The sequence below is a fragment of the Molossus molossus genome, unplaced genomic scaffold (assembly GCF_014108415.1).
Source record: "Molossus molossus isolate mMolMol1 unplaced genomic scaffold, mMolMol1.p scaffold_m16_p_8, whole genome shotgun sequence".
Lineage (NCBI taxonomy): Eukaryota > Metazoa > Chordata > Mammalia > Chiroptera > Molossidae > Molossus > Molossus molossus.
The window spans coordinates 17,394,947-17,420,740 of NW_023425402.1; the positions used below are offsets into that span (position 1 = coordinate 17,394,947).

At 44.1% G+C, this 25,794-nt stretch overlaps 1 protein-coding gene across 4 annotated transcripts in view; it reads right to left on the bottom strand.

Annotated features, from left to right (window-relative positions):
* Nucleotides 1–25,794, bottom strand: part of PLA2G7 (phospholipase A2 group VII) — a 48,797-nt gene that overhangs the window by 993 nt on the left and 22,010 nt on the right. For 2 of the 4 annotated variants that reach the window (XM_036248863.1, XM_036248864.1), the window contains exons 2-12: nt 22,199–22,342; nt 17,273–17,394; nt 16,705–16,846; nt 15,098–15,191; nt 12,877–12,945; nt 12,205–12,337; nt 11,093–11,197; nt 9,957–10,048; nt 8,650–8,820; nt 3,478–3,626; nt 2,694–3,021 (exon numbers count right to left, since the gene is read on the bottom strand). In XM_036248863.1, the coding sequence (XP_036104756.1) occupies nt 2,879–3,021; nt 3,478–3,626; nt 8,650–8,820; nt 9,957–10,048; nt 11,093–11,197; nt 12,205–12,337; nt 12,877–12,945; nt 15,098–15,191; nt 16,705–16,846; nt 17,273–17,394; nt 22,199–22,307 (1,329 nt within the window). In that variant the 5' untranslated portion in view covers nt 22,308–22,342 and the 3' untranslated portion in view covers nt 2,694–2,878. Of the gene's footprint in view, nt 1–1,018; nt 1,433–2,693; nt 3,022–3,477; nt 3,627–8,649; nt 8,821–9,956; nt 10,049–11,092; nt 11,198–12,204; nt 12,338–12,876; nt 12,946–15,097; nt 15,192–16,704; nt 16,847–17,272; nt 17,395–22,198; nt 22,343–25,794 lie in introns of those variants that run through there. The other 2 variants (XM_036248865.1, XM_036248866.1) reach the window with 2 other exon arrangements.

Genomic DNA, 25,794 nt, shown 5'->3' on the forward strand with positions numbered 1-25,794 from the left:
TTACAATAGAAAAGTATAGGTTTTGACAAATATATTCTACGATGCTACTTAGAAGGGTGGTTTTGTAACTCCTTCAGGACTTTTGTTTGGCCTCTGAACCTTTGACTCAGAGTCTGTTTGAATTGGGAAGTATTCTACAGTGACACAGTATTTGAATAAAGTTTATCCTTAAAGGTGTAGTGGCCTCATTTCATTAAAAAGGAAATAGAATGTTGGGATATATGTAGTAAAGGAACCGCAAGTCTACAGTTGGGGGAAACAGAGCAACATGAAATGTTAGCTATACATTGAGTTGCTCATCTGGTACTTTCAGAGAATTTTTTTGTTTAATCCTTGACTCTAAGGTGCATATCGATATATTTTACAGGGGAGAAAATGGAAACTTTTGAGAGAGGTTAAGTAGCTTGCCTATGGTCAGAGAGCTAGAGGCTTGATCAAACTGGGCCTATCTAACATCAAAGCTCACACTTCCAAAAACACGGTTTTCTATGGGTGGTAGGTCCGACTTAGATATTGCTCACGGGAAATGTGACCTAGGCAGGTTCTATGGTATCTTTAAGCCTTGATCTTCCTCATCTGTGAAATAGGGATAATATACCTTTCTTGCAGTGTTTTCAAGATGAGAAATAACTGATGTAAAGTATCTGAAAAGGAGCAGGCGTTTCAATAAGTATTTCCTTATTTTCCCTGACACATACTCAGTGTGCACTGAGCTAGGTGTTTTTTAAAACCGTAACCCATTGGAGCCTTTCAGAAGTTATTTCCTCCTGTCCCCAGCAGGGGGAAAGCAGTTTATTATATATTTTTTAATTTTTAGTTTTTATATATTCATTTATTTTTTAATCCTCACCCGAGGATATTTTTCTATTTATCTTCAGCTAGAGCAAGAGAGAGAGAGAAAATCGATATGAGAGAGACACATCAGCTGGTTGTCACCCACACCACCCCAACCTGGGCCGGGGACCCACCGCAACTGAGGTACGTGCCCTTGGCTGAAATCAAACCCGGGACTTTTGGTCCGTGGGCTGATGCTCTAACCGCTGAGCCAAACCGGCCAGGGCCAGGAAAGGATTTTAAAGAGGTGCTATGGATGGGACACCAAAACGATTGGGTCGGTTATCCATTTCTCAAATAAGGTTTCTACGTGAGAGTGGAGGGAAGATGTGTGCATAGAAACATCATCGGACCCTGAAGCCGGACCGGAATAGGGAAAATCTTAAAAGCTGGGTGTCATTTCCATAAGCAGAAAGGAGACAGTTTTGCATTAGAGGTAATTGAGATAAGTATATGGTTTGCTCCTGAGATAGTGAACAGACGAGTTTGGCTCAACACGTAGGAGACATAGTTGCGAATTACTGGGAGAAGTCAGAGAACACGCTCCAGGGCCCGGTTATAGAAGGCCGGGGGTTTCACGCTGAGGAGTTTAATCCAACTGTTTAAAAAACAGAGAAACCAGATTTTTCAAAATGAGTGACTTTGTACCTTAAAACATTAAGACAGGCCTGAAGTGCCATTTTAGAACACAATTACTTATTAACTGGGCAGAAGACATATGGATGGAATAGTTACAGTAAACCAAGCTTGTTTACCAAGTACTGATTATCCCTGTTCACACAGGCTTAATTAATTATAGAGAAGTCAGAGGAACAAGGCCGTACTTAGACCAAAACATAGCTCGTCAGTAGCATAATCTTTTATATCCCTTGGGAAACTAAAAATTAAAACAATTTTTTTCCCCTTGACTCCTGGATATACAAGTGCATAATTTTTTAAGGTATCTTCCCCACCTCCATCGATTGTGATAGTCCAGTACTACCTATGGAATTAAGAGCACTCATTAAATAAAACTAATTGGAAAATAAGGCAGTTAAAAGTAATTGTGAATGTTTCTTTTGTTCTCCCAGCCTTGGGCTAAATGAGACATTTAATGTGTTATGCCGCTGAGTCTCTGCCTTGTCATAGGCACTTTTCTTTCAAACGCACAATCCACCAGAGATAAACCATGAAAGCAAATGCCAACAAATTACCCACTTTCTTTCATCTGCTGCCCTTGCTTTGTCTCCAATATTGTCACCCTTGTCCCCACCCATTCAGCCATCATAGTCAAATTGTGTAGAGTCACCAACCCTGCGGCACAGCAGTGGCTTTATTACCTGTTGAGCTGTTTCCCTACCATGACCAAGAAGCAAAAGGAAGTGCTGCCAGAGTCTACCTACAATACCATGTCGCCGAAACCAAATTCTACTGCTCGCGATAGAAAAAAAAAAAAAGGCAATAAAATCTGTCTTTATAGGTTTTTAGGGCATGTTATGTCCTCGTAGCATGTTTTCATTGGCATTGTGCCACTTTTAATACCCTTGTTCATTAATGTAATGTAAAAACAGTTATTAACTTGATACTAAAAAAAAGATCCTTTTAGTAAAAAAGATCATTTTAATAAAAAGTAAAGCCCTGGCCAGTTTGGCTCAGCGGTTAGAGCGTCGGCCTGTGGTCCAGAGAGACTCGGGTTTGGTTCCCTCTAAGGGCACGCACCTTGGTTGCAGTTTGTCCTCCGCCCTGGTTGGGGTCGTGCGGGTGGCAGCCACTCGATGTGTCCCTTTCGCATCGATGTTTCTCTCTCTCTCTCTTCCTCTCACTCTATCTGAACAACAACAACAACAACAACAAAAAAAAAAATGGAAAAATGTCCTCGAGTGAGGATAAAAATAAAAGTAAAATTTAGGTGGGTATGATTTTTATATGCTACAGTCTTTCTTTACATTTAAAGGAAAATTTTTTTAATCCATGCTTCAGTTCACTATCATGGTATAGGCTAAAAATCATACAACACATACATACTTTCAATCAGCTTCAAAATAAGACTTTTTAAACAGCACTTTTAATCCAAATTCTGTTTCTCTCTTCCTGTAGAATTCTGTAGAATGCTGTGGTGGTCGGTTGTGTTAATATTGCTCCCTGGAATAAGGCGACTGTCTTTTCCTTCAATCAAATCATCCCACTTATTAAAATCTCTCTTAAGTTCTGTAAAATATAAATGTTAATAAACATTACATTTTTGAGAGCATTAAACCGTCGAGGGCCACTAGGTGGCACGGTAGCATCATAAATTACATAATCTGTATAGTGGTCCTGGAGACAAATTATCCTGCGCCCAGCTGCGCCCCTCGTGGCTGCTTCAGCCTCTGCATCTGAGTGAGATGGGATTGAGGCACATGCCCAGTATCCTCAGCATGGGCGTCCACCAGAGCCTTACCAGGAAGACTGTTAGCTTTAACAGGTAGGCTCACTGTCTGACATATAGGATGCAATGCAGCAAAATTAAATTTCTCAAATTTTCATTTTCATATTAATTTAACTGCTGTGTTCCGTGGTAAACCACTGGAAACTGTTAACATGAGATTAGTGCTGTTTTAAGACAGACAGTTTTGTCCTGAGAATCATCTGGTTTATGGAATGAAAGAATTATTAGTTTCTTACCTAAATGCTTTTGTAAGAATGCTAATGAGGCATTGTTGCTAAGATTAATAGCTACATTTGAATCTATTTTTCCTTTTAAGGTGAATATGTATCCAGCTATTTTGCCAGTTGCAAAAGTGAAGTCAGCAAAATTCTGATGGACCGAATCCCTGAAAGATAAATGAGACATTTACAAATCACATTGTTTAACAAAATTATATTTGCAGTTAGGGTGCAAGAAAGACTGGTTGACTTACCTTTTTTTTTAGAGAGCAAGGGAGAGGAGGAGATAGAAACATCAACGTGAGAGTGAAGCATCCATCAGCTGCCTCCTACACACCTCTTACCGGGGATAGAGACAGCAACCCGGGCATGTGCCCTGGCTGGGAATCAAACCAGCAACCTTTTACCACCCATGACGATGCTCAACCACCTAAGCTACACTGTCCAGGGCCTGGTTGACTTATTTGCTAAAATGCAAGGAAGCAAAACTTAACGATTTGATCTTCATAGATATGAATTTAAGAGTCACAGACTGTTCATTTAGGGATCCTAGAGTATACATTTGTCTTCCCTTCTAGATAAACAGTGTAAAGATTCCTATTTTGATTGGCATCTTGTTTTTAAAAGAAATGATTCAAGCTTTTTAAGAGACTAGAATACTTCCAGTTTCAGTAGATGGCATGTATTCTATGTTGAACTCAGAGCCAGAAGTCTTACCACCATCACTTAACTCCATATCTATTTGATGCTAATCAAAACACTTCGGATTTAAGCCTTGGATTAAGTAGATTAGAAAAACACCCTTTCTTGTATTATTTAAACTGTAAGCACCTTACAAATATCACTATGCTACACTTTAAATTCACCAACAGCCACCTGGCTGGTGTGACTCAGTGGTTGAGCATCGACCCATGCACCAAGAGGTCGCAGGTTTGATTCCTGATCAGGGCACATGCCCAGGTTGTGGACCCGATCCCCAGTGGGGGGCATGCAGGAGGCGGCCAATCAATGTTCTCTCTCATCGATGTTTCTATTTCTCTCTCCCTCTCCCTTCGTTTCTCTCTAAAACCAATAAAGAAAAAAATTCACCAATATCTGACTATCAAATAGAATGGCTTTTTTAATTGCTCATTTTCTATTACCTCTGGGACATTTTACACTTGCTTTTATTTTATTTTTCTCTCTTTGTTTCTTTTTTTTATGCCTTCTTTTTTTTTTTTTTTTTTTTTCCTCACCCAAGGACATTTTTCCATTTTTTTATTCAGGTAGAGTGGGAGGGAGAGAGAGGAACAGAGAGAGAGAGAGAAACATCGATGTGAAAGGGACACATCGAGTGGCTGCCACCCGCACAACCAACCAGAGCCGGGGACAAACTGCAACCGAGGTACGTGCCCTTAGCGGGAACCGAACCCGGGTCTCTCAGGACCGCAGGCCGACGCTCTAACCGCTGAGCCAAACTGGCCAGGGCTCTCTCTTTGCTCCTTAACGTAGTGCCGGCCCCTCTTTCCGTGTATCCTGTTCTTTCCTGGCTCTGCACCTCAAATGTGGGCATTTCACAAGGCTCCATGCTCAGACCGGTCCTTTTCTTACTCCGTGGTCTCCCCTACGCCAAAGGCTTCATCTATCACATGCAAAGTCTGTGCATTTCCAGATTGTGGCCAGACATCTCTCCCCAGATTTCTCAGTCTCAAGCTAAGACATGCCAAGGTTAAAATACATTTCTTTCAGCCCCACTTGGTGAAATTTTTTTCCCCTCTCACTTTGTTGCTGCTTATAAGCAAACCATGCATCCTCGATTCGAAACAGAACCACCTGTCCCCCGCACACTCCTCCCCACATTCCAAACAAAACCTGAGAGTCAGACTCCTAGAGAAGGTAGATAGAAGGTCATGGAAAAGCAGAAGCCTGGCTGCCACCAACAGCAGAGGAACGGCCTCGGAGAAGAAGAGGTGGCGGAGAAGGGAGGGAGCGGTGTCAATGACGGGGGAGCAGGGAAGAGGAGGGCTGGGGTGGTCTTGGAGGAGAAACGCGTCCTCACAAGGTCGAATGGATGCGGAGATTGCAATCAGGCTGCTGGGCTTGTTAGGCTTCAGCACAGCGGTGGGCATTCAGGACGCTAGCCCCCAGGAATCGAGTACATGGAACTAAGGATATGCAATATTAAATAGCAGCTATTCTTTCAAGGTTTCCACAGAGGAGGGAAGGAAAAGAGAGCCTAGGAAGAAGGAGGGTGGAGGAGAGGTTAGGCGTTCTGTACTATTTCTCTCTTAGAACTAGACGTGCACATACAAGTACGCGAAATTGAAGTCCTTGCCTTACCTAGACCTTCCCCCATCTCTCTGAACTCTCTTCATCCCCAAGACAGCTGCGTAGGTAACGCGGTATCGTGTCCTCCCACAACCACATCAAAATTACAACTAAACTACAGAACAACCATCATTCAAAACCACCTGAAATCAAGCTGAATGGAAGTCCTACAACTACGGAATTAAAGCAGCAGGCACATCCAGACTGGTAGGAGGGGTGGAGGGGACAGGCTGGTTCCACACCCACGTGTGGCAGATAAAAATCAGGAGGACACCTCGGCTGGGAAGGTCCTCCCTGAGGACTGAGAGGTCCCCGTCCCACACCAGGCACCCCCCTCAGGGTTCCAGTGCCAGGAAGAGAAGTCCCCATAACTTCTGGCTGGAAAAACCAGCGGGAACTGAGGCTCAGGAGGCTGACGTGGCTGGAGCCCCAGGTGGATCCTCTTAAAGGGCCCGTGCACAAACTTACTTGGACTCTCTCCCTCTAAGCTTGGAGAGGAGGCAGCTCAAGGGGCACCAGAGACATACAGGGAAGAACTGAGCTGTTTGGCACTGGAGCAAGGGCTGGAGAGGGGGCTTTCTCCGGGACAAACATGCTGTCAGAGGCCTTTGTTCCTTTGGTGAGCCCTTCCCTGGGGCGGCAGACAGAAGCCATACCTGGGACTCCAGCAACCTGGCTCACACTGGTATCCCCGCCCTGCTGACTCCCTGAGCCCCCGCCCCACCCAACTTTCAGGCCCACCCAAGCTGTTGCCACTTGCTTAACCTTGGGATTGGCCTGTCTTGGATCCTGCTTCAGGTTTTCCTAAATTCTTTCAAACAAGCAGCATCTGGTCTCAGCTAGCCCCATACCTCTCATTAAGTAATACACAGAAACAAACACAGAGAGGCAGCCAAAATGAGGAGACAAAGAAACAGGTCCCAAATGAAAGAACAGAACAAAACCCCAGGAAAAGAACTAAGTGAAATGGAGATAAGCAACCTAACAGATGCTGAGTTCAAAAGACTGCTGATACAATGAACTTAGTGAGGGCCTCAGTGAACTTAGTGAGGGCCTCAAGAGCATAAAAAAGGACCAGTCAGAAATGAAGGAGGCACTAACTGAAATAAAGAATAATGTACAAGATTTAATAGTAGAGTAGGTAAAACCAAAACGCAAACCATTGATTTGAAATATAAGGAAATAAAAACACCCAATCAGAGCAGCAAAAAGAAAAAAGAATCCAAAATAAATGAAGATAGTGTAAGGAGCCTCTGGGACAACTTCAAGTGTGCCAACATTCGCATCTTGGGGGTGCCAGAAGGAGATGAGAGAGAATAAGAAATCGAAAACCTATTTGAAACAATGACAGAAAACTTTCCTAACTTGGTGAAGGAAACAGACATACAAGTCCAGGAAGCACACAGAGTCCCAAACAAGATGAACCCCAAGAGGTCCACACCAAGACACATCATCATCAAAATGCAAAAGGTTCAAGACAAAGAGAGAATCTTAAAAGCAGCAAGAGAAAAGCAATTAGTTGCCTACAAGGGAGTTCCCATAAGACTGTCAGCTGATTTCTCAAAAGAAACTTTGCAGGCCAGAAGGGATGGCAAGAAATATTCAGAGTGATGAAAAGCAAGAACCTACAACCAAGAATACTCTATCCTGCAAAGCTGTCATTTAGAATCGATGGCCATATAATGAGTTTCCCAGACAAGAAAAAGTTAAAGGAGTTCATCACCACCAAATCATTATTATATGAAATGATGAAGGGTCTTTTTGAAGAAAAAGGTAAAATATATGAACAAATAAAATGGCAGTGAATACATATCTATTGACAATTGAATCTACAAACAAAATGAACAGGTAGAACAGGAACATTCTCATAGATACAGAGAACATTTTGTTGGTTGCCAGATGGGAGGGGGGTTGGGGGAATGGGTGAAAAAGGTGAAGGGACTAAGAAGTACAAATTCATTGCTAGACTGACAAACCTCAAAGGGAAGGAGGTTGGGAGGTAAGAAGAAATAAACCAAAGAACTTATATGCATAACCAGTGGACACAGGCAACAGTGTGGAAAAAGGCGGGAGGGGGGTGGGAGTGGGGAGGAGGGGGTTAATGGGGGTAAAATGAGGAACATCTGTAATACATTCAACAATAAAGATAAAAAAAAGAGGAAAAAAAAAACCTCTCTCCATCCCTCAAGTTTCAGTTCTACTCCCATCTCTTCCAAGCAGCCTTTTCTGACCACCTCAGTTAGAAAAGACCCCTCCATCCTCTGATTCCGAAGTGTTTATCACCTGCACTATATATTTCCTTCCTGCCGCTTCTTTTCTCCCTGGAAACAGACCGGTTCCAGGTAGGAAGGGGATGAGCATTGTCCTGCTTTGTAACATCCTACTGTGGGTTCCAGACCCTAATGGGGTTTCCTTTTCAATGATATAACCATTATTGCCAATGCTCAAGGAGAAACCCATTATAGTTTTGGGGGAATTTATAAATTTGTATTCCTTCCAAATAGGTAAATACATTGCCGGTCTCAACAGATGATCTGACTTTTTTTCTAAAGAGTTCCTACCCTACCCTGATAATGGGACATTACCCTCTACCGCAGGCCCCACAATGTGTAAGCCTGCTCCTGGGTTTACATGGAAATGGCATGAGTCCAGCACACATTTTAATTATCAGTATATAAGCTACATGCAGTAACACTACTCAAACATTTGCATTTTTAAAAGATTGAGTCTCAATGCACCTAGAACTTGAGATTTGTCGAACATTTTCCCTTATGGAATGTCTAAACAACAAATGTAACAATCCTTTAAAGACCCATGCCTGTGGCTGTGTGTCCAAGTTGCAAGTTTCTGTTTCAGATGGTGAAATAAGTCAGTTGCTGTTACCTGATTGTAATCATTTTCCTTTCTTTGCCAGGTAAGAAGCATTTTTCCATTTTTACGATATTATCATGATATTGGAACCGTTCAGAGTTGATGAAAAAGAGGGGCTGAGAAAACTTGGACAATACTTCCTCCTCCAGGGGCATCATCCATGCATCCAGGGCAATGCCGCACCTGCAGGTGTTTGTTGAGATGATAAAAAAAAAAAAGCTGGTGACACACTGGCCCACATATGGGATTAATGGTCGGTTATGGGTTATCTCACTGGTATTATATTTCGTGTGACAAGAGGACATAATTAGCTGTATAAGATCACAGATGTGGAATGATATAATCATTTCTTTAGAAGGCATTTAGGAATTGCGACCTTTAGAATGATATGTAGTCTTTAAAATTTTTACTCATATGTATATTATTTTCAAAAATTTGAAAAGGAGTAATTTGCATTTCTAAATTGTGGGTGACTGAAAAATTGTAATAAGTACATACTTCTGGATACTCTATTGTCTATTTATTAGATCTTATTTTAGAGTAGCAGTTGGACCCATTGTTTTATATTTCAAGGTGCAATACCTGGAAGAGTGTCTAGGTGTTGAAGAAAAAATATAGGGGGCATTTCACTTGAAAATATTACTAACTTTTTAAAAGTCAATTTAACCTATGTTTCTTGACCTTCTGGACACTGTTTTCTGTGCTAAATGGACTAAAGAAGAGTATCTCCTTATATTGAAGCGGATTTTAAGAAACATAAAATTAAGTTTTACAAACGATACTCCCCTCTCTATACAATGGGCTCTACCTGACCTTATCCATCTGGGATGAAGCAGTACAAGAAAGAAAAGATGTCCTCACATTAGAAGACTGAAGTGTGGTCCTGGCCCCCGCCCAAGTAACTATATAATTCCAGACCCTGCTCCAAATTAAAGAGGAAAAAAGTAATTAAATATACCGTGCCTACTGGGGGAGTCTAGACTATAAGATGTTAACATTAGTATCACAATCTTTATGTCACAGATGAAATGTGTATATAAAGGCCCATTTGCAAGTGAAAATGTTAAGCCCTCAAATGGATAAACAAATAATAAGAATGATGAGGGAAAATATATAAGGGGGGGGGCAGTTAACAGCAGTGAAATTCGATGGCTTCTGCCCAGGAAACTCAATAGAGTACTTAATGGAGGCAAACGAATAGACTGAGCCTCGAAGGCTGCCTTTCTCACTAAGAATCTGAGGAAGTTGTATGTCACCCACGTCATCACGCCCTCATTTCCAATAAATGACTGTTCCATCCCTTCGCCTCATCCTCTCACCTGAATCTCCGGTCATCGTGAAGAGCCTGAATAACTGTGGCTCCCCCAAAAGAATGTCCCATCACTGCTATTCTGTTTCTGTCGATGGAGTCCTATGTGAAAAAGTATGGTGTGAGTTCATAGCTATCTCTCAGGTGGTTAGAAGACTAGAGTCAAAGATTTTGTGAATCATACGTTAGTATTCAATTTATGGGCATGATTACAAACTTTGATTTCTTATCAAAGAAATGCACACACATATACAAATATATACATATACAGTACACACACATATATGTGTATATACAAATACCTACACACATATATATGTTAAGCATTCGTAAAAGTTCGGAAGTGAACTTAATGGTCTTCCCAGTTCCCACGCTTTAAATGTCATCAATGCTAACTTCTCCCTCCCCCCAGTTCATGTGTTAGTTTGTTCATTCCATGCGTATTTATTGAGCACCTGCTCTGTACCGGGCATTGTAGTTCATTTTCCGTGAGCTCACAGTCGATTGGGGAAGAAAGAGATACAGGGACATGAAGCAAATACAATGGAGTGGGACCAAGGAGTCCATATGATAGACAGCTAACCCAGTCCAGGGTGGGCAGTGGGTCCAAGAAAGCTTCTCGTGGAGGAGGTATAGCTGCCTTGAGTTGAAGATTAAGAGCACTTAGTCAGGGTGGGGGAGTGAGCCAGGCCAAGGGGACAACGTGTATGAAGACATGGAGACAGGAGAGAGAGTAGCTGGCTGAGGAACAGACGCTTCACTCTGGACAACAGACATCGTGTGCTTACACTCAAGTACTTTTAGTTGTGTCTATTCCTATACTTTGTATTGCGACAGAAAAGCAGACCATAGAGAACAATAAAGAACTAAGAAGTACATGTAGGACAAGAGAGACAGCTTTTTTATTTTTTTAAATAAATTTTCTTTATTGATTTTAAAGAGAGAGAAAGGGAGAGATGGAAAGATCAATGAGAGAGAACATCGATTGGCCGCCTCCTGCATGCCCCGCACTGGGGATCAGGCCCACAACCTGGGCATGTGCTCTGACCGGGAATCGAACCGGCAACCTCTTGGTGCATGGGTCAATGCTCAACCACTGAGCCACACCAGCCGGGCTGGAGATGGCTTTTTTTTTTTCAAACTCACCTTCAGCTGTTGCATATCAAACTTTAAATCTAAGACGTTCTTCACCGGTCTTCCAGAGAGAATCACATCGAGAGCTTGGGAACACTCCTTGGCCCTTTGCCGCACCTGCCGTGATGATCAGAAGAAGGGAATGACAAGGTGAAAAGCGGTAATACTTACTTTAAAGTTTGTGTAGAGCTTGCATGTGCGACCCATGGCCAGTTGCTTAGAAACTGGGCGTGTCTAGGCAGCCAGCTGCTAGAAAACAACCAAGCATGATGACGCAGCCACCGACCTCCCGAGATCCACGTGTCGGCTCTGTCGCTCACCCACAGTGTGACCTCAGATGACTCACTTAACGTGTGGAGCTTCCATTCAGTGTGTACTGCCGCCTACCTCAGTGAACTTGGGTGGGTTAAATACAGTCACAAATAAAGCACCCACAGGAAGCTGCCCGGGCAGAAACCAGTGTGCTTGACTTCATTTCATCTTCCCCACAGCTCCCTGGGAAAGATTCTGTTCTTACTATTTTGGGAACAGAGAAAACATGGGAGCACAACAGAGCCATTACGTTAACTTGTCCAAGATCACCCCGGTGCTAAGTGACAGCACCAGGATTCAAGCATAGGCGGTAAGATCCTAAGTCCGACACTCTTTTCTTTTTTTAAATTTTTTTCTTTATTGATATTAAAGAGAGAGGAAGGGAGAGAGAGACAGAAACATTGATGAGAGAGAACATCGATTGGCCGCCTCCTGCATGCCCCCCACTGGGGATCGAGCCCAGTGGGCATGTGCCCTGACCGGGAATCCAACCAGTGACCTATTGGTTCATGGGTTGACGCTCAACCACTGAGCCACACCGGCTGGGCAAGGCCTGAACTCTTAACACTATTCTATACCCACTCTCGGAAGAACAGTCTTGCTCACAGGACGATGAAGTTTCCTGGAGATGTTAAAATGAGAAGTTCCAAGACAAAAGAATTCTGTACATTAGGGTCTTCCCCCAGATCTTTGGGGGATGGGAAGTAGGAGGGCAGGAAGCACCGCTTGCCGTGTGTAAAACTGAATTGGCAAATGCCACCCTGTTGCCTGTGCGGTTCAGTCCGCAGCCACCCCTGCTGACCGAGGGGTACCTGTGTGTTCCGTATGGTCTTCTCCGACTCCTTCTCCCCTGGCTGCAGGGTCCTGAGATACAGCCAAGTCTTGTTCCCTGCTTCTGCCGCAGACTGGTCATCGAAATAGTAGGTCGCAGAGGCAGATCTATCTCTACAAGGCAAACAGAATTACTTCCACTTCCCCCTCTCAGCCATGTTCCTCATACCCACTCCTGACTCAGCTGCACCCTGACCTTCCTGACTTCCCTTTCTCCCTCCACGCTACTTTTTTTTTCTTTCTTAAATCAAAGAGGCCCTTGAGGGACTTCTAAAAAAAGACATGTTGTGGGAAAACGGCCCAGTCTATCTTCACAATTCCTGGAGGCCACGTTGAAAACTCCCTCCCGGAATCAAATCCAGCCCATGTCACTCACTAGCGGTGTGGCATTCAGCAGGTTACCCTTTGTGGCTTCATTTCCCTCCTGCTCAAACCAGTGATGGCAGTAACCCTCACAGGGTTGTTACGAAGATTAAATGACGGAGTGTGGCTGCGGCAACAACAAGCCCTCTAGACGTGTTAGCTGCTTGTGTAATTCTTGGCAAAACTCAGTCTCCTTTTGTTTTTCTTATTATGTAATCATAGTTGGCCATCCAACATTCCCTATAAACCTTTAGGAAAGTTAGAGCCCCGCTCCACACCAGGCGACATACCTGTGTTCCACAGTAGCAACTATAAACCCATAAGATGCCAGGTCATTGCCAATTGCAGAATAAATTGTCCTTCAAAACAAAAAGAGGGAAGCATTCAACGACCAGTCATGATCACGAGGTGGGGTTTGCTAACTAACCCGGGCACATGGAGGCCATTGCACTCTGTAGTAGTGCCCGGGAGTAAAGCAGAGAGTCACGGTCACCAAGGGGGACAATTTCGACAATATCTGTTGTCATTTCGTTATCATGAGTTGGGAGAGGGTGCTAAACATCCTACAATGCAGAGGACTGTCTACCCTCCATAACGAGAAATCACCCTGTCTAAAACATCCGTAGTGCCAAGGTTGAGAAACCCTGGTGTGAGGACTATAAACATTGCCTTTGAGAGTTCTGAGTCTTTTTTTTTTTTTCTTTATTGATTTTAGAAAGAGAGGAAGAGAGAGGGAGAGAGAGATAGAAACATCGATGAGAGAGAACATCAATTGGCGACCTCCTGCATGCCCCCCACTGGGGATTTGGCCCACAACCTGGGAATGTGCCCTGACCGGGAATCCAACCGGTGACCTATTGATTCATGGGTCGACGCTCAACCACTGAGCCACACCGGCTGGGCTTGGTTTCCTTGTATCTGTGGAAAGGTGATTGTTATAACAGTATGGCACCCGGGGGATTGTTGTAAGGATTAAGTTCATGCATTTTCAGTGCTTGTAATCATGTCTAAAACAGGGTCATTATTGAACATGTCAGCTGTTGTTTAAGTGATTGGACAGGGTGAGATGTTTACAGTCACATGCAAAGCCCCTGCCTTTGTAACTGCTTCCGGGTCCTCATTCCGCACACTCTCCTCGTAGCATGCACGCAGTAGAAAATGTCCATGAGGAATGAAAGGGAGGTGGGAGGAATGATGTCATCTGCCCCCGCAGAGGCAGGACTTACTCAGCACGGGATAACAATCTAGTACGGGGATCAGCAAATCTTTTCTGCAAAAGGCCAGAGAGTACATGTGTCCTGTTCTGTGGACCATACATCATGGTCACAACCACTCAACTCCGCTGCCATCACACAAAAGTGGCCACGGACAATGTGCAAAATGAATGAGCGTGACCAGGTTCCAATATTACTTTATTTACAGAAAGAGGCTGCGGGCTGGATTTGGCCCTAGATTCTAACTTGCCAGCCACTGGCTTGGCGGAAATCAAATAACCAACTAGACCCCAATGATAGAACGGGAAATAATTTCTTAGTGCAAATGCTACCCGATATTTTCTAGCTAAAAACCACCTTTTATTTTCTGAAAGTTGTATAATCCTCTGACGTGGAGGAAGGGGAGGCAGACGAGATGTAAGAAGAACGTGGAAAGTGTGGTGATCATGAAAATATGTCACTCTGATATCATGCTATAGAGTCTATAGTTGACTGAAGACCCCACCCAGCTCCGACCCCTCTGGATCTTTTGATGAACAACTTTGGGTCCAGCACCCCCTCCATTGGCCTGGCCAAATCTTTCTTAGAGCTATTCTGCAGTCTGAGACTCTTCATAACCAATCATTGTCTGTTTGTCATCTCCTTCCCAGGTGTCCACCCTGCGTTACGGTCTGAAGGCCCCCCCGTCTTCCCCTGACCCTCCCTCTCTGCCCTTCACAGGCAATTCTCTCACTAAACGTCTTTCACAGCTGATCCAATTTGGTGTCTATTTCGCAGAGGCCCTGAACTAACACAATGGGTGGTTTTGAAAGTGTAAATATGATACAGAAGGACAACAGCCAAAGGTCTGCAGGAGCTGGAAGGAGGAAGATACAGGGCTAAGACGGATCAACAGGTCACAGCCAACTCCTGAGGGCCCGCACTCCTCCAGGACAGGGGCTGGCAGGACACTTTAAAATCTGCTATTCCTGCCCGGCCGTGTGGCTCAGTGTTTGAGCATCGACCCATGCACCAAGAGGTCGCCAGTTCAATTCTTAGGGCACATGCCCAGGTTGTGGGCCCAATCCCCAGCGGGGGTATGCAGGAGGCAGCCAGTCAATGTTCTCTCTCATCGATGTTTCTATCTCTCTCTCCCTCTCCCTTCCTCTCTCTCTAAAGTCAATAAAGAATAAAAAGAAGAAAAAAAAATTTTTTAAATAATAAAACTTTTTTTTTTTAATCTGCCATTCCGTTATTGGGGAAAAAATACATTCTGTTGTTGATCCCTTAACAGATTGTTCCACCTCCCAGACTTTACCTGAATGCTCCAAGACCATGAGAAAAAACAATCAGTGGATATTTTTCACCAGTCCTCAGAGGGGAATCCCAGCTTGCAGGGGTTGTCATTGAACCTAGACAGCAATGGAAGGTTATAAATAGGGATTTAACTTGAATGTTGCTGGTTAATTTGATTTACATTTCCTTAGTATAAAATCCTGACCGATGGAATTTAGATTTTTATGCATCAATAGTAAATGCATTACAAATTCTCCTACTGGATACCCACCAACCAAGGACCTGAGCCATGTGTTTTTTTTCTAAGACCACAGGATTATTAATTACCAGTTCTCCTTGGAGCTCTGAGCTTAGGGTGAGACATGGTCCTACATACAGGCGTGTTCAGGAAGGCTGTTCCTTAGTACCAATCTAAGGTTTTGGTCAAACTTGAAAGGGAATGTTCTGAAAACAAACTGAAACTCAGGGACATCACACTGAAATCCAGAACTTTCTAATAGCAGACTCCTCTCATTCCTACCGGGTCATACTCAAGAGAAAGGTGGAGAGACCATTAACTTCATACTCAGATGTGGCTTTGGACACAGCTTTGCCACTCGCTAGCTATTGACCTTGGGCAAATTAAGAGAACGGTCTAAGCTTCAAGTTCATTTTCTGTAAAAGGAAGGAAATGACATCTGTCTCATCAGGTGTCTCTGAGAATCACATTTAAGTCGGTAACATATGTAAAGCACTGTGCAGTCACACTGTAAGGGGCACAACAATGGAAAACATAGTCTTCACTTCTCAACTGTTACTGTCATCATTTTCATTCATTATTCGCGTTTCATTTTCTCAGTATAAAATGGAGATGTTATCATGAAGATCGAATGGGATGGTTGCTATGGAAGTGATAAGTTATTCAAGCACCATAAAGATGCATAGTTTTTAAGAAAACTCCAAGGAGATGTTTAAAATAAACACCAAAAGCTGTAGGTAGTTTTGAGGGGGGGGGGGGATCTGAAGATGCAGTTAACACCAAACCAACAGTAGTGTCTGGTCAAACAGATAAGGGAGGAAAAGTCTATATCCGTGAAATGGAGACCAGGCAAGGGATGAAGGCACACCAGATTGTCTTAGGGAGAGGCTGGCCCCTTGGGGGTGCGTGATGGGAATGGGAGCAGAGCCTCCTCGTGTATGATAAGTAGGAAATTCACTTTCACTCCTATGTTTTGGATTTGGAGAATTATGGTGCTTCTACTCCCTTTCTCTTTTTGCCCAACTTTAGAAAGCACGTTAGCACAGAGCACAGGGGATAATAGTCATATCAGCCCAGCTGTGGCTCTTGCCACATTGCTGCTCCCCCACAGTCACTAAGAAAAGCTAAAGACCAGCCACGGAGAGATGTAAGAGCCAGTCTGAAGTTCTGATACCTTCCTTCCCTCCACCCAACCCATTATTTTGAGAACCCTTGACTCACTGATAGTTACCTGTCCTTTGGTCTTTTAGGAAATATATTTCCTTTGTCATCTTAGTAGAAGTTTCGACTGGTGAAAATCTACTTTGGTCCTTAACTGCCTGAAACTGTGGCCGTTTTCAAGACTTTCTTATATTCTACAGCATGCAAAGCAGGATCAGCAGAAATCTTACCAAAGAGAAAGCTCAAAATGTTGCCCATAAGCCAGTGTGTTCCAAGAAATTTGCTAAGACCAAAAAAATATTCTTTGTTAGGGATCCAAACGGTGTCAGCACGATCATCTTGGGATGGATAATACAGACGTAAGAAGGTGCTCTGCAGAGGGAAGAAACAGATGCCCTTTGAGTCAAGTCGATTCTCAGATTCCAGCAGCTACTTAGTGGGGATCCAAATACCCCTGCTCCGCGTGCAGAGGTCCAGAGAACATTTTAAGCTGCTGCGGTGATCAATACCACAGAAATAGAAGAGAAATAGACAACAACAACACGCTTTCTGAGTAAAAAGGAAGTGAGCCTGGTCTCAGCCATCACGGAAGGGAAAAACAGAATTTACAGTTAGGCTAATCAGATGGCAGCAATGAATTCGGGAATGACTTAACTAGCAGAAGGCTTCCAGTGAAACAGTACACATGACCAAAGGAATCATTCCCAGGTGAGGGCAAGGTGAAGTTTCATAACCTCTAGGGAAGCCATAGCAACAGTGAACATTTCAGTACAAGGAGAAGTGGGATTAAAGCATCACCTTATTAGTATATTTAGACATCAGGTCAGTACAGCCGACAGGATACGGTCCATTTCCTTTGGGGATTTTAGTTTGGCCAAAGGCCAAAGCAGCCATCAGAGCGCGTGTTTTATTCACCCGTGCTGAAAAACAGGTGAATGTTATCTCATTTGCCATCCATTACAACCCAGACTTTATTATGCAAAGAAATTCCAAGGGAATCAAGTTCTTGCCCAAAGTGTCTAGCCTCCTTCGTTTCTTTACTAACTGGCAAAATACACAAGTAATGATTGAGGGCCTGCTGTATGCAGAGACCTGTGCAAGGGGACAGAGGTGAATAGACACAGCCCTTCTCCAAGACATTCAGGACTATCACATCCTAAGACTGGAGCCTTGTCCTTACCTTCTGCTCCAATCCACAGCATATTAAAGACTACTTCCCAAGTCCATTTTCCCTAAACATGAGCTTTATCACATTTCTGATTTGTGCTTATAACTCCCTTTGGCCTATCCCCACCTGATGTCCTTCCCAGAGCAACACCCAAGCCAATGGTCCAAAATGAAACTCAATGGCCATCTCTTAATTCCTGCCTCCTCATCCTCCAACCAGAAACCTGGGGATCAACTTACTCTCCTACTTCTTTCTCGCCAGCTCCCTATATCCAACCAAGTCTCAATGTCTAACCTTTGTTTTTAGCTTGAAGGTCTCTCTCCAATGTACCCCTGACCCTCTGGCTCAACTGTCTCATTCACACCTTCACTGTCTCTTGACCAGACAGTTGCCATCTCTCCTAAATGTTCTAGTCACCTTGGAACTTGGCCTTTTTACATGCATAGTCCACTCACCTCCTGGAGTGATTTAAACCACAAAGCTTACCAAGCAATTCTCTGTAAAATCCCTCAGTGTCTTCCTGTCACCGCATGGTTCTCCTTGAAGGGGGAAGGTGCTGAAATCTCTTTGGAAGGCAGTTTGTAGGTGGTATTTAAATCTACACATACCTTCCTCAACTACTTCCATTGCTACTTGAGGTACAAATACGGCCTGTCCTCCCAGTGTTCTGGGGTTAAAACGTGTTCATAGGCACACAGGTTAAACCCCCAATTCCTGGGCACTGTAAGAAAGACCCTCAATGATCCGGAGTTCTGCCTCATACTCTTCTCCTTTCCCCTTTTGCTCCCCCTTCCATGTGCTCCAGGACCCCTGAACTACACACTGGGCTGTCTACTGCCTCTGCCCCTTTGGAAATGTTGCTCCCTGTGTTTACAATCCTAGTAGCAAAATTCCATTCAACCGTTAACATCTGATCAGAGGTCAGATCTTCACGGAAGCCTTCCCTGATCCCCAAGACAATCACTTTACTGAACCAATTCCCCACATATATTTTGATCATTCTTCCTATCACGTTATATGAAAATTGTGCTTTTTCACACTCCGTCTCCCATTTCTTAAGAGCTGTATCCATGTTTCTGTACCCTCAGATCTACACAGTCAGCGCTGAATAAGTATTTGTGGAAATGAGCTGAAGTAAGCTTTTCACTGACACTGGTCTGTGGTTTCTATCAAATGCTTTGTGGTATTCATTCTCTTACCCACCCACTCTTCAACTTTATCTCTGGAGTCAAAACCCTTCAACACGCTTGCAGTTTCATTTCCTCCGTTCTCCTTTCTAAAGCCCAATCGAGTCCATATTCAATTTCAAGATGGTGAGACCAAATATCAGTATAACCAGACTTTTACTTTTCTAGATTCAGCTTGCCCACTCCGTTCCTTCTGTTGGACTGCGAGTTGATTACTCTGCTGGACAGACACCTTTCATGCTTCCCCTCATAGTCTGCCTCTGCCGCTAAGACCTAGAACTATGTTAGGAGGGGCACCTGCCTTGGTATCATATAGAATCACCCAGAAAGGTTTGGAGTCATGAGAAGAAGCCCATGTATATCCCCCACACTGGTGCTGATGTGTAAAGCACTTGCTGGAGATGAGCCTTTAATACATAAGGCCTTGCTCCCCAAAGTTGGCCCGTGGACCAGCATCATTGGCGTTGCCTGGGAGCTTGGAAATGCAGGATCACAGGCCTCACCCTATTTCTATGGAACCAGAAAAAGTATACCTATCAAAGTTGAAGAAGCACTGGGCTAAGGTACCAGGCCTCCTTGGATCAGCAATTCACAGTCACACGGTAGCAGGTAGTCCCAAGGAAGACAGGGAGAGAGATGAATGGCCCCCAGGAGCCAGGTGATCCTATCTTGGATTCCACTGTACCTCGTACAAGCTATGATGTTCTGGACTAGGCAATTTCCCCCCTCTCTCATCCTGGAGATAAAAGCACTCGATTAGCCTACAGAACAGTTGTAAGGACGCTGTGATGCAGAAGTCAAGTGTGTAGCACAGGACACGTCACAAAATAGGCAGACAACTGATATCATCTGTCCCCTCCCTGGTTACCCAAAGTCAATCCCTTAGAGGAGTTCTGCTGATCTAAGCTCAACCATGCCATTTTCCCCTCGGGCAGATTACAAAGCAAGGCATTTCCTAAGAGATTTTTAAGGAACACATAACTGTACCTGGAAGGCTACCATCTTAGGGTCGATTTAGAATTACAAAAGGCTCTTTCTCTCCCATTTAGGACTGTCTTCTAAGCCATGCTGTATGGTGTGACAGGGAGCCGTCAAGTCCAGAGAGCAGTAGGGTGGGCCACATGTGCCTTGTGGCCGGCCGTGCCCCCGCCCACAGGCAGCCATGGCGGGACTGCCATGGGTCGAGGGGAAGAGCTCCGGCTCACACGGTGAGGAGCCACGAGGAGCCCACCATTAACTACCTTGGAGGAACTACCTTTGAAATTGAGAGTTCAATTCTAGAGCCTTGGGGGGGGCGGTCCGGGTTGCAGAAGGTTCCCTTGTGAGATCTTAATTCCACGTGTGCCCTGGGAACCTTTTCCAGTAACCTAGGAGTGCTTTGGTTCTCTGAAACCTGCTCTGCCTGAAAACACCCTCGCTCGGCATTCAGGAGCCACAGGTCAAGGTGACGTTCTAGGCCTGCCTGTTCTAGGACAGCTGACCCCTGAGAAGGGCTTAGGAAACTGAGCTGGCCCAGGTTGGGGTGTAGGTCTACAGGGCGCTGTGGCTAGCCATTGCTGGGGGGGTGGTGAGGGGAGCTGCAGAGAGGCTCACCAGCCTGCAGCTGGTCCAGTCCTGGCCTGGACTTCCTGTTCTCTAACCATCTCTCAGAACTCAGCGTGAAGAAACAGGCAGAGAAGACAATCATCAGATTGACGGCCACTCTCTAAATGACATTTTGTGGTTCAGAATTTTTATCACTTTCTATTTTTCTTCAACTTTATTTTCATAAAAGCATTGGAACCCTTGGTATGTCATTAATCTTGTTACATATTTCTGGTGGAATTCATTTGTCAGGTCCTCCTGGTATTCGTTCCTCAGTTTGGAGAGGGACAATGAACACGTGAGGGACATTGTGTTCTTTTATATGGCCTCATGTCCTCCATTAGTAACCAGGATATCTCTAGCCCATACTTACAAACGTTTTACCTCCATAACTGTATTTTTTATGTATTTGTTTAGCACAAAGAATATAAATAATCACCTTTTATTTTAATCTTTTTTATGTAATACTCTATTGGTAATCATTTTTTAAATATTTGTGCATTAATTTTTGAGCATTCAGAATGGGTGGGGCATTGGGCTCAGTGCTGGGACTACAGAGGTGAAGAGAGCAATGTCTCGAGCTTCTGCCCGTCCAACGCCAGCTTTCCATGGTTCTCCAACATCGGGACGTAACACGTGTCTTGAAATTCCCACCCTGCGCCAATAAAAAGTGCATGACTGATAGTTTGCTCATCATGTAAGATGTTACTTGTTTTCAATCCATGGAAAAGGTGATGGGAAAATATTTAATTAGGCTGTAAGCTCCTTGCGCTTGACTACAAACTCTTTGGCTTAGTGTCCAGTGTATCATGGATGTGTTGTTGAATGAATGGACCTGGAAGATATTGTGCCATTTCATATGAAAATGTAGATATAAGATGGAATCCCTCTCCTACTGATGCAGTCATTGACCCAACTGTGAAGTCGGGTGAAATGTGTCTATAAGGTGCAGGGTTATGAAATGCCCTTTGTAAATGTTACAGCGATGAGTCACCCATCAATCTTGAATAACTCGATCCAGAGGGACCATATCTATTCAGGTGCACATATGACACCATTCAGAAGCCACCCACACTGCTAAGCTGAAGAGGCTGAATGAAGAAGTTAATGCATCACAGCCCTCTGGGATCAGCAGGAATGCAGCCAGCTCCAGGAGCAATCTCTTTGCAGTAAAGGTCCTTCTTAGTGATGGTAGGAGTATCTGTCCAGAAAGGGCTGTCCCATTCCGGTCACCCCTCCTGGGCTTGTCTACATCCTTCACTCCTCTCCTTCCCTCCCACCACAAGGTAAGAAAGAGCAAGTGATACAGTCTATTATCTGGGCTGCTTAGCACCTACTTCTCTCTATTTCTCCCTGTTGTTAGGTAGAAAGAAGTGTTTCCTTCTGGATCCCTGCACCCTTAATTGCTATCTTCTCATACCACTATTATCAGGACCACACTGGTTGAGCATAACACCTGCCTCTTCTCCCCCTGTGTGGAAGCAGGTTATGAGTTGCTTCTGAGGGAGCTCCCGGGGAGCGGGGTCACTATGTCGGAGTGGGAAGGTTCTCATGGGGACTGCAGCTGAGCTTCCGTTTGTCTGGCTCTGTCCTACAGTCATCCTAGCTGAAGAAGAGAGGTGCTTGGAATGAGAAGAAAGGGAGGCCCTCTCTCCTGCCCCAGGAGAACAGAGGGCCTCCATGAGCATCTTTGTGATAAAACTGCTTAGAGGACAACCTCTCTGAGGCCACGTTGAGTCTGGCAACAGGTCAGTTGCTGAAGCCTTGAGTGAATGTCCCCCTTACCTGGTGGTTTGACATGGACATCAGGATTGAGGCCTTGGCAGTCAAAAGGATGAGCCAGCATGAGGCAGCTGCAGAAGCAGAAGAGCACATGCAACTTGGGCAGCAACATCTTGGAAGCTGAGCAGTGATTTCAAGCTTAACCTTCTTCAAGGCAGATTATCAAAAGAAAAAAAACAACAACATGCAATAAAGAGGATTCAGATAGACTGACAAATCAGTATTATTAGATACTAGTAACATAATTGTATATATCAGAAACAAAGAAGACATTTGGGAAAAATGGCACATGCATTTTCTGGGCTGGGTCTTTGATCGGTCCTAGGGTGGCAAAGTCCTTGGCAATCGGTTTGTAGGGCACACACACAACACATTTGGGCTATTACATTAGGTGTTTAGTCACTGGTTCTCTGACTCTGTAGTGAATTAGTTTGATTATAACAGTGAGCATCAACATATAATGATTAGAATAATCATATATCATGATCATATTAATAGCCATAGGCTTGTCTAGCACACAGGAAGCATTCAGTAAGTTCGGGCTAATAGTTCCATCATGATTATACTGTTACAGCTGTGGTTGTTTTCAGTGCATTTTTTGTGATCTCTGTAATCCAGCCACACTGAAAGATTCCCAAAGGCAGAGGTCAGGTCTCCTCACTGTCTCCAGTGCTTAGCAGAGCACCTAGTGCTGCTGGTGTTGAGAAAATGTATGTAGAATCCACGAATAAGTGTTTGTAATTTAACAGCTAGAATATCAGACTCGTGGTAATAATGAATAATACCACAGTTGGGCCCACGCTAACATCTTATTAGCAAAACTCTCTTGTACACCACTTTTCCCCTCTAAAATTTCTCCCGTCAACTTTCGGGGATGATGGGAATGGTCCAAGCCGTCACCATCTCTCACGTGAACTTTGGCAATAACCTCCGACTGGCCTCCCTGCTTTGCCCTTGTCCCAACACAGCAGCCAGACTGAGCACCTCACTCCTCTGCTCAGAACCCCCCAATGGCTTTAGATCACACAGAGCGAAAGCCACAGACCTAAAGTCACCTGGCAGGTTCTACAGTCTGTCCTACCCCAGTCCCTCTTGCAAACTCACTGCAACCACACCAGCTTCCTTGCCCCTCAGCGAATATGTCAGGCGCTCCCTGCCCAGACCTGGGTCTTCGCGTGTGTCCCCCTTCCAGGAAGGCTCTTTGTTCTCATGTCCAAATGACTGGCTCTCTCACCCCAGGGTCTGCATCCCTGTTATCTTCTCAGTGAGGCTCTCCCTGGTCAATTTAAAATTATAATCCAACCCCCTTCTCAATACTAGCGCATGCCCTACCCCCACCCCCGGGCTTTATTTTTCTTCATTATACTTGTCACCAATATGCATGCTGTAGACACTATTTGTTCATTGTTTATTTTCCTCTACTAGAAAGTCAGTCCTGTGAGTGCAAGGAATTTTTATTTTTATTTTTTTCCTGCTGTATTCCCAGGACCTAGAATAGCACTTGGCATACCGTAGGTACTGAGAAATGCATGTTGAATGAATAAATCCTGAATCCTAGTAGTTTCTAACACATGCAGTTACTAACATAAACTGAGTTTAATGATCCATGTGAGTGTTGGTCCCACTGATACCAATGGGGTGCTAACGAGTTGGCATAGTTATTCTGCAGGAAGACATAAACCAGTGGGTGGCACACACAATTCCTGCTCCTGGGTATCTGTGTGCTTCCCTACATTTCCTGGCCTTCCTATGGCTGGGTGGGGCCATGGGGCTGATTTCTGACCAATGGAAATTTGAATGGAAGTGGTTTGGGACACTAAGAGTCAGTATGTCTTCTCCATCCCTTCCTTGTCCTGATACAGCAAACTCAGAAGCCACAAGAGGTTCTCAAGATGGAGGGAGCCTGGATCGCTGTCACTGAATAGACAGGAGCCCCCGCCAATCACAGGGCCTTTCATGAGTGAGCAGGATATAAACCTCTGTGGATGAAGCCACAGAAATCTCCAGGTTGCGCTGTCACTGGCTCACTGCATCCCAGCATGGCATGTCCCGGCTGATACCAGCTCTGCAGCCATTCGGCCCGTGGGTATTTATTGAGCAAATACTACACACCCTCCGCTAGGTCAACAACTGTGAAAATGCTGAGGAATTTGACACAAGCCAAGCTGTAGAAGAGCTTACAATGGGGTTTCCGAGATAAGACAAGCACATCTAATTCAGGAAGACAGCACACTGCGGGGACATTTAAGAATTCTTCAGTGATGTGGTATAAGTTCTCGGGGTGGCAGGAATTCAGAGAGGAAGGGTTCAGAGGAGTCAGGGCAGGAGCAAGGTCAGCGCTCATCACACTGGTCATAAAAATCCAGACAGGTTGCTGGGAAAACTCCAGCTGGAACTCTGAGCTGCTTGGGCTGCTTGTAGAATGACCGCATTTCCTTACTTGATGACTATATCTGGTCAGAAAAGATGTGTGCGGTGCAACTCTTTAACTTATCATTTTGGCTGATTATATTTTTTCTTATGTCAGTATTATTATTTTTTAAATAGTTTTTCATTGATTGTTTAGAGAGAGAGATAGAAACATTGATGTGGGAGAGAAACATCCATAGGCTTCCTCCTGCTCGCCCCCTACTGGGGATCAAACCCGCAACCCAGGCAGGTGCCCTGACCTGGAATCGAACTGGGTCCTCTCAGTCCATGGGACAGCGCTCAGTCACCTGAGCCACACCGGCCTGGATTTTCTATGATCATACATGATTTCAAATTATGTTAATGTATGTAATACATGATTTCAAAAATCTAAACATGTCAGGATAAGGTAAATAAAAAATTGAGTTGTCTCTTCACTGATAATCACTTGCTAACAGATTTTTTTCCATATGTATTTCTGTGTTTGAATACATGCACATATACACAATACACATATACATATAAATATATATATACATATAGAGAGCTTAAAATTTCTTTATAAAACTTCATACTATATATTCCACTTTACATTTATAATTTGATAATACACTGTAGATAACCTTTTCATATGAATACCTAGCCCTATAATATGTCTTTATTCTAAAATGGCACTTTTAGTCTGTTCACTAATTGAATAATACTGCTGACATTTGAAGGCTTCTTATGTCCCAAGCATTCTGCACAGTCTCTGGCTGCTCACTTTCTCAGTCATGAGCAGAACATTCTGTGAGGGAGGTTTAATTATCCCCATTCTATTGATGAGGGTGTTGAGGCAAGAAGAGTTTCAGTAATTTGTCCTAATCACCAGCCAGCGAGCGCGGGAGGCGGACTTGAATCCAGTGTCTCAGTCCCTGCTGTAACCACAGCTTACCAACTTTGTGCAGCCTCAATTCCTGCTCACTCAAAAGCTATACTATTCTAAGTTAGTACATAGAACAATTATTTTAACGATGCTAAGGTGTTCAGGAGCTTCTTGCATTGAGAAGACAACTTAACGAAGAGTTAGAAATTGTTCTCCAAAGAGACAAAACTCTGTCATTGTTTTTGCCCTGATATATATTCGGAACAACACTCTAAAAACCTGCGGAGTCCGGTGCATGAATCCAGGGGAACAGCTATGAGTTTCC